This window comes from Leuresthes tenuis, unplaced genomic scaffold, assembly GCF_036924035.1.
Source record: "Leuresthes tenuis unplaced genomic scaffold, fLeuTen1.0.hap1 SCAF_7, whole genome shotgun sequence".
NCBI lineage: Eukaryota > Metazoa > Chordata > Actinopteri > Atheriniformes > Atherinopsidae > Leuresthes > Leuresthes tenuis.
Genome location: NW_027325361.1, coordinates 15,093,943 through 15,103,151, shown reverse-complemented (window position 1 = coordinate 15,103,151; position 9,209 = coordinate 15,093,943). Strand labels below are relative to the sequence as shown.

The following is a 9,209-nucleotide window of genomic DNA, read 5'->3' as shown; positions in this document are numbered from 1 at the left end:
GGTTGACCTTATTCCATAGATAAATGCATCTCTGCCATATTAGAAAACATTTTGAAAACATTGAGTTTAAGTACAAGAATATATTCATGTCGAGCCATGTATTTCATATATAAGCTTTTCATTTTGAGCCAAGATGTAAGCTTTATCCCGAGGCTAAAAGTCAAACAACCATAAATTTCAACATCACTTTTGTACATATGTCTTCACGGATCAGTTTGGGGTCAAGAAGATTATTCTGACATACTGACGGTGGCATTAACCCCCAGATGAATAAGACTTGTTCTACTATAGTTAGTTTTTTTGAGCCAGGGTTAAGTTTTAGATAGATTTGCAGTATATTGTCCTGGACTGACTAAATTGAATACATTTTTTTGTCTCCTTTCACTTGTGTAAAAAAAGTAAAACTCCCACATTTCCATGTTTTTTCTTTCATCTCCTTGTGGTAGATTATGACTGAGATTGTTTGCACAAGATCTCAGGAGGAGTATGAAGATGATTTTGAAAAGGATCTGGATTGGCTGATCAGTGAGGAGAGCAGAAGTGAGGACCATGTAAGTCTGGCCTTACTGCACAACAAATTTGCACAAAACTTATTGCACATATTTTTACTTCTTTATTGATCACACTGCTTATAGTTTTATTGAATGAAATTGCATGTGGAGTTCTGCTCTAGTTACTGCAGACTATGTTGGGCTTGTTTCACTTACCCATAGAGCTCTCTGAAAGTGTCACAGTTGATAGTGTTGAGTTACCTGACTGGACACATCTCACTGTTTGCATTTGAAACCAATGCTGGTGACATACAGTGGTATACTTTCACTGCTCCACTGCAATATTGATGAGCAAACAAACATATCTGTTATCACACTAGCACACTATTACCTGTGAAGTGTTGATGTTGCTCTTTCATCTACATTCAAACTCAGGTAATGAATGCACAGTGTGTCTGCCTTATCTACCTCACAGGGCCCTGACTACGAGGACATAGAGGCAGAAATAGACAAAGAACTGGAGGAGGATGAGAAACAACAAGGAGGGAAAAGAAAGGAGAAAAGAGGCAAAAAAACTGAGCAGTTGGAAGAGGATGATGAGAGGTGGCCTTCGCCTATGGAGCCATTGGAGTATGATTCAGACCGAGATAGCCCAAGTAAATCATTACCTGTAGTTCCACCTCCTCCAGAGATTGATGACCAGACCAACGAGGAAAAGAAATACATACTGGATAAGATCCAACAGGCTAACAGGGAACTGCAGGAACAGGAAACTCCGGATATGACAAGAAGGAGGCGGCTTCATTTTAAAGAGAAGCTGGTGGACCTAGTGGTGCCTCCACTCCAGTTTGAGAAAAATGGCAACAGTGGGGAGTTAGAAGGCACGAGGGCCAACAAGGATGTGCGAGCCAAGGATGTAGATACAGACACTGAAGTGTTGGGGAAGATGTCTGAGTTAAAACTTTCCCCTCGTGATGAAAACAGGGGATACAGAGGATCAAGCTGTGAGGGAGGGCAGGGATCAAAGGAGGGCAAAGTGCTTGTGGAAAAGGATGGGAAATTTGACCTTGTTAGCATGAAAGAAGTGGAGAGTCTTCTCCCTCCTATAGCAAACAGTTTTAGTGACTGTTCCCACTCCTCAGCATGTATCCAACAGCAGACTGTGAATGCCAAAAAGACCCAGACTTCCTCCTCCACTGCTCAAATGCGTATCAGCTCTTCCTCTTTTCACCTGGGTGTCGATCACCTTCGGGCCCCGAGACCTCCAGCACAGCCCAGGATCAGGCCCAGTTCAGCAGGCCAAAGCCAGAGAGGCAGCCAAATGAGAGACAGCAAACGTCGGGTGCAGTCTGCCACTGGAACACCCTTCCAGGCCACCTATACCCTCTCCCCCCAACAGAAAGACCTGCTGCAAAGGATCCAGGAGAGGAAGGAGAGACTGGTCAGAGAGGTAGGGAGTGCTTATAGTTAACGAGACCATAGTAGAAATCAAGAATAAAATAAAATATTATTGATTTGTACAGTCTCTCTGGCCTTGGTGACCTGCTTTACTTACTGTGTAATTATTAGCTAATGCTTGCACTTCTCTTGTTTTTAGGCAGAGGAGAGAAAACGTGAGGGAGAGGAGTTGAAGAGGCAGGAGAATGAGCAGGCGTTCAAAGCCTGGTTGATGAGGAAAAGAGAACAGCTTCAGGTGGAGAGAAGGATCATCCGAGCCCAGGAGTTAGAGAGGATGAACTCTAAAGTATGACCACAAGAGGGCTCAACAATCTACAAAAATACAAATGCAAAGTTGGAGTGAGGACACCCGAACTGAATGTTGTTATGCCACCAAATTGATATATCACTTGTTTTCATTCCCATAGATATGGCCAGAAAGTTCCGATCTCCACCTCTTACGAGCTTAGTTGGGCTTTTTTCGCCACACTGATCAGTCATGTCTGCTACTGTTGTAATTGTTTGAAGGGGTCCGTTTTAGCAAGAGCAAACACACTGTTGTGTTGCCTTGACCAAACCAAACAATGACAATGAACATGAAGTACAAAATGAAAGTAAAACCAAGGTAAAACAGAAAAAAACAACAACTTACTGAAAATAACTACATTTGTTGCCCAAATCTAACCGAACTGGTCAGATTTGACAATGGCAAGTTTTACGTTTGGGTCTCTGCCCAAAAACAACCCTTTCATCCCAAGATTTTAGTTTTAGGTGCTGTATTCATATGTGAAAATGGCGTATTTAGCGGGTTTGGAGAGGGCACCTCTTGGCCATATCTATGTGACATAAACGCTTCATGTTCTTTGAATGAGTAGATAAGATTTGAATCAGGTGATAAACCTCTGAATGAGAAAAAAAGCCTCTATGAACTGCCTTTTTAGTAATTGTTTTGTTAGACAAAAATCCAAATATTTTGTGTTACTGTCCCTGCGTTCGGACTCACAGAGAGAAAATGATTATCTTCAAATTGATCCTGCACATTTTGCCCATAGTCTTTTTAAGCTCATTCTTCATTCTTTTATGTAAAAACAAACCTCCTATTTTAAAAAGGAAAAAAGAAAAAAGGATTTTCTTTTAACGTCTGCTTCCTCTCACAGAGAGACTCCGTTGACCCAGAGGAAGCCTTCAAGTTGTGGCTTCAGAGGAAGTATGAACAGCAGCAGAAAGAAAGGCAGCTTGTGCAGATGAGGAGGCTTGAAGAGGACGGTGGTTACTTGTTACACAGTCGTGAGGAGTGTGAACGTGCCTTCAAACTGTGAGTTTGATCCTTTTTGTCTTTTTTAGATGAGGCGTGTAGTAATGAAACCTTTGTTACCTGTTCAATGATTTAATGCTACAGTAGTAATCTCTCTGCTCTCATTTTCCAAGTAAACCAATTTATTAATTACATCTTTCTTTTTCTCGCTTGACATTGAGTTCAGTTGGGTTCTGCAGGTTGAATATATTCAGATTCTGTCTGAGTCCCCGGAAACGATGAGGAAGCCAGTTTTGGAACTTCTGTTATTATGGTCCTTTAAAAGGAAAAACTGGAAGTTTGTTACAGTCCAGTGATTTGGAGGTTATTTTTGAGTTGGGGACAATTGTAACATCTTATGATGCATTTTTGTGCCTGTATTTTCAGATTTAACAGCAGACATATCCAGGAAATAAAGAAATAGGACCACTCTTCAGCTTTAATGCAATCACACAGATCAGCAAAATAATAAAAAAATAGTAAAAATAAAAGAATGATGATACAAGCACTCACCTCACAGGCTTCATTAGGCATTTGGACTGTAGGTCAACAAAATGTCTAAGCTAGAATTGAATTAAGCCTTGATAGATCCTATCTTCTTCTTTCCTCAGCTGGCTGAGGAGGAAACGGGCAGAGAAGCGAGCAGAGCAGCAGTTGGCCCGAGAGCACTCCCGCAGGTTGGTGCTGGAGGAGAGACGAGCACGACGCATGAGAGACCTTATGTGCAGCGTCAATGAAACCAAATCCTTCAGGTTTACTGAACAGCTGGCCTACCACTTCTGAACAAAACTAAACAAACATGTCCTCTGAATTTCACACTTCATGTGGATTCGTTTAAATGAATAGATTCGAATCTATTCCTACAGTAATTCAACCACAAACTGAACAGCACAAGACGGAGTGTGAATTATTAGGCACGTTTGTTTTGTTTTTTAAAATTTTTTTAATTCTATTTTGTGCTGTGTTAAAGCATATTTATAAAAATGGAAACCACAGCGACTTCTTCTCAATGTAAATATTTATTGGTACATAATCAAAGTCCAAATGTTTACTATATATTTATGTTGTGGTGAATGTAGTGTTAGATGGACCTTACTTTATTTATATAGTATATCCTAAGAAGTAAACCATTTCTTGCTGTTTGCCTTTTCATCAGTCTTTGATTACTTGTTGGGCATCTGGAAAGTGTTCAGTTGTCCCTTCAAGGCTTCCACAGTTTGTTTTTATGATCATTTTAAACTAGATTTATTTCAATCTCCACAACCAATCAAACACATAAATCTCCTAATGCACAAAACCAGATTTTTGGAACCTCATATAAACTTAATAGAAATGAAGGACCGAAATATTCTATTTACATAAGTAACGAGACTCTTTGTTGCTTCTTACAGCTAATAGCGGTCCTTTTGATGAGTTTAGAATTTAAAATCCAATCACTTTCATGACCTCACCCACATTGCAGCAGGTCTGCAAAGTCTTCCTTGACTTTATAAAACTATCTCTGCTAAACTGCTACTGAAAAAAAAAAACAAATAGCAGAAAAACACTGATTCGTGCCGCTGTCTCTCGCTCAGAGAGCACAAGGCTCATAGGTTTTTCATGGCGGCACCTGCTGGTATTCACTCTCTGCCCAGGGCAGAAGGTCAGTAAGACCAGGAGGCCATCAGGTTTCTCAAGACATGAGCCCCACAGCTCTTATCGTTTGGACGGTCCTCTGGCAGCAACTGACGGGTGGAAGAAGGGGCTGTTAAGCAATGAGTACTGCTCAAAGAGGGCTAAGCCCTGGCAACTGCAAAATCTAGCAAAGTGCAGGAATTGACTAACGACAGCAGGACAGAGAGATGACATGTATAAATAAATCTGCTCAGTCATATCTGCTCATATTCACAGTGTCTTCTGGATTAATGGCTGGAACAACTAATCCCATCTGATGCAGGCTGATTTATCTCATGATATGTCTTGTAACAAATGCATAAAACAACCTCATGGACATGCTAACAAGGTTAAAATATCACTTTTAGGGTAGGGGAAGTTTAACTGCAGTCCATCAGGAACTAAGTACATGTATTAGACTTAATTAAGAGGGAAAATACTATATAAATCGCTGATGGTTTCTGTCAGAGTAAAAATCAAGTTGTGAGTTGGATACATACATACATATATCCGCAGAACAGAATTGGGGAAGTATCCAAGAAAAGCATTTAAAGTACCGTAGAGAATATTGTAGACGGGCAGCTCACAGTGCAGCACTTCACCCACCAGGTCTTTACAGGAAGTGGCTAAACAGAAGCCATTCCATACTAATAGCACAAGACAGCCCATTGGTAGTTTGACAAAATGCACCTGAATGAGTTTCAGACCATGAGAAGGAAACTTCACTAATACCATCCCTATGGTGATGAGTGAAAACCTTTTCAGGGAGCTCAGGATCTCAGACTGGGATTTATGTTGACTTTTCAACAGCGAAACGATCAGAAAGCATATCAGCAAGTAAACAAATAAGTGGCTTCAGTCAAAGTGTTGGAGTGGGCCAGGTCCAGACTCTGGATCTAAACCCAGCTGAGTCAAAAGGGCTCTGAATATGGACCTAAATAGCTATTCAGTCTTTCATCTTTCCTATGACATATGACACGAATGAATAAAAACAGTACTCAGTTGCATATAGATGTGGAAGACTTGTTTGCTTTTTAATTTACACATACACATTTTTGTGTGGTACAGCATTTCATGATTAAATATCAGTGAGACGAAAGTGGCCAACCTAATAAAACAACAGGATTACAGTTCCTGTTAGCACAATGAATTTGTGTAGAAAAACAAAGTTACTCTTTTACGTTTGCTTTCATGGGGTTTACAGTGCACGACTCGACCTCTCATCTGAATCATCAACACAAATATAAAGAAACAAAAGACCGTACAAATACATATTCCTTGAAACAGGAACGATTGGCATCTTTTATGAAAAAAATGTCCTCATATTAAATGCAGACAGGAGCTGTCTAGTATTTAAAGACATAAATAAGTGTAAAACATAAACACACACACACTCACCATGTCCTCACATCAGTGAACATTCAAACCAGTATTCTGCTTTGTTATTACGAGTGAATTGAAAAAGAAGTGCTATTTCAAACACCAAAAGCAGAAAAACAGTGCACTGCCTACTTAGAAAAGAATTCATACTGGCACAAGGAATGTCAAAACTGAATAATGTAACGTTGTTAGTAACATGTTTAACAGTACCATTTGTGAGGATGATAATGAATATAAGTTAAAACTACTGACCACTGAAAGTAAGGCATTTTTCCAAGAACTACGTATAGATCATATTTTCCAATAATTAAACCCATTGGAAATATTGTCCAGAGCAGGAGCACGATCCAAAGCAGTGAAACGTTATCTTCACAGTTCAGTGAGATTACAGGTATGAGTTGCATGAAACACTCCATCCAGGCTGTGGCTGGATGCAAAGACAAAGGACCAAAAGGCAAACTCAGATTTGACAAAAACGAAAAGAAAAACAGAAAACTGAAAACATCAAAAGGACAATATCATTAACCTTGCACTTCAAACAGTACAAAAATAAAAATGTTCTGATCCAAAGGTCATTCAATAAATAGTTGAAATACATATCTATCTATCTATCAATCTATATATATAGATCTATACATCTATCTATAGATCGATATATAGATAGATCTATATCTATCTATAGATCGATATATAGATATCTATCGATCTATATATATATGGAGGGGTTTAATTGAAGGGCGTGCCTCTACAGTTCATCTTTAGGGTTGATGTTGAGGCCTTGACCCCAAACAGACTGCGTGTCCAAAGCTTGGATCACCTCATCTGCCTGTAGCCTCTCCTGGAGAAGAAAAATAAAAGTGAGGGTTAGGGTTATTGAGAGGAATCCAACAGCTTTATTTAGGTTAGAAAGTATCTTTTATAGATAGTTTACAATTATCGTGACTTGAGACTTTTCAGATGTACATTTAATCATGAAATGTTATATTTAGCTTCTCAGTGTGATATGGTACTAATATTACAAAACTTTGACAGTGTGAGTAGTGATCACTGATCACTTCAGCTGACAATTTGACAGTTTCTCACAACCACAATAGGTCGCTTATTCTTTGATATTAATCATGGGTCACAGCATGAATGCACAACCATTGAGGATGTATTTGGGAGGAGGACAGTATCCAGATGTTTACCAGTTCTCTGAAGAGTGGGTCCAGGGTAAACCACAGAGCCACTGCACACCTCTGCCCGCTGGTGACGGCCTTCACGCCGTGCGGATTCTCCCCCCCTGATGAGAAACCCACCATCCTACCACACTTGGGCTTCACTGATGCCTGGAGAGAATGACACAGACATGGAACAGGGACAGTAGTGAGCTTCAAATGATCTCTTCACTTCAGCCTTCTGTTTTAATTCAGCTTCCACAAGTAGTTCTGTATGAAGGCGCTATGGCTGAGTCCAACAGGGCACAAAAACTGGTGAGAAATTATATTTCTTTTTTATGACATGTGCCGTTTATATATTTCTTTTGCTATAAGTACACAGTTTGATTAAAAGGTAAAATCAAAATGTCCTCACCTCATTGCCTTAACTTCTTAACCTTTATATTTAAATGCTAAACATCAAGAAGCAAAGTCTAAAATTAAAAATGTGTTTGAGACTGGCTAAAATCTGGAAGGATGTATTTCTGACTTGATCAGTTAGGGTAAAAAAAAAAGCTCTTTTAACAGGGTTGGGGGGATGGGTGTCATTGTAATATATTAATAAGGGATCTGCGTTTATATAAAGCTCAGTTGCAATAAGTGATCCAGTGGTTATGCTTTCCTGTACACTTAAAGGGGAACTCCGGTATTTTTAAACCTAGACCTTATTTCAGACATGAAATTCAAATTTCTACTCACCAAGAACAGTTTGGCGAAAGTCGGCGTCCTTCGGAAGCTATTTAGATAACTTGCAATCCATATAACGGAGTGAACGGGGCAAAGACAATGCAGCCTCTAAATAAGGCATTATCTGTCTTTGTTTCACCAATACTTTAAGACGAATGAATGAACGAACACGTACTATTGCTCTGTTAGCTCATAGCTACTTTTATGTGGCTACTTGCAGCTATAGGAGATTGCGAATTATCTAATATAAACATTATTCATGCCAGAAATAAGGTTTAGGTTTAAAAATACCGGAGTTCCTCTTTCACATAAGTAACGAGGCATACTTTCACCTTGAAGTAAATCTAATCTTACTGTAATACATTCTCACCGTGACTGTTTTGGCATCCATTTCGGTGAATATGAAGTCCCCTCCCTCGAAATCTCCATTTAGATATAACAGTGCACTGCAAAAAGTAAAGGAGAACAGATCATCAGTGCAGGGGAATGAAGTATTTCACAATGGGATATATTATGAATAAGAGTTATCACAGTGGTAAAAACAAGCGCAGCACCTGTAGTCTCTGTAGGTGTATGCTGGTGGTTCCTTCCAGCACTCATTGGCATCAGGGTCCAGCAGACAGTTGTCAGCATGGATGGGATGGCTCAGGTCAGTCCTGTGATCTTGTTGTCCTAAGAACAAACAATCACCACAAAAACTTTTAGAATAGGATATATGCAACAGCACCCTCATATGCAAATGACTATAGTATGGGCTCTTTAAATAAATACAGATGCAATAAGCGGCAGATTTCCAGGTTTTTACTCCTGCAACTGTCTTTACTTGTATGTACTGATAGATTGATATGACTTGTTACGTGTACTGGTTATAAATTAGTTAACGGCTATTTTCAATCACCGAAAACACAAAAGGTCAGCTCTAAAGCCAGTGTTTGGTTTATCCCTTCTGAGAAAACAAACTGGAGGAGGGCAACCCTTGGTGTATTTGGTTATAAATAATATGTTCAAAAGGAAATTAAAACACACATTTTTGCATAATACTACATAAATAGAAACACATAGTTATGGATT

At 39.4% G+C, this 9,209-nt stretch overlaps 2 protein-coding genes across 2 annotated transcripts in view; one reads left to right on the top strand and one right to left on the bottom strand.

Moving 5' to 3' along the window:
* The first annotated feature begins 449 nt into the window (after positions 1-449).
* Positions 450-4,117, top strand: ccdc181 (coiled-coil domain containing 181). The gene is made up of 5 exons (XM_072388683.1): positions 450-551; positions 967-1,941; positions 2,089-2,235; positions 3,086-3,243; positions 3,834-4,117. The coding sequence occupies exons 1-5, from the start codon at positions 450-452 to the stop codon at positions 4,003-4,005; spliced, it is 1,554 nt and encodes a 517-aa protein (XP_072244784.1). The 3' UTR covers positions 4,006-4,117.
* Positions 4,118-5,884: 1,767 nt separating this feature from the next.
* The window catches only part of p3h2 (prolyl 3-hydroxylase 2), a 54,257-nt gene continuing 50,932 nt past the window's right edge, over positions 5,885-9,209 (bottom strand). The window contains exons 12-15 of the mRNA XM_072389462.1: positions 8,693-8,810; positions 8,509-8,584; positions 7,443-7,583; positions 5,885-7,093 (exon numbers count right to left, since the gene is read on the bottom strand). Of these exons, the coding sequence (XP_072245563.1) occupies positions 7,001-7,093; positions 7,443-7,583; positions 8,509-8,584; positions 8,693-8,810 (428 nt within the window). The 3' untranslated portion in view covers positions 5,885-7,000. The remainder of the gene's footprint in view (positions 7,094-7,442; positions 7,584-8,508; positions 8,585-8,692; positions 8,811-9,209) is intronic.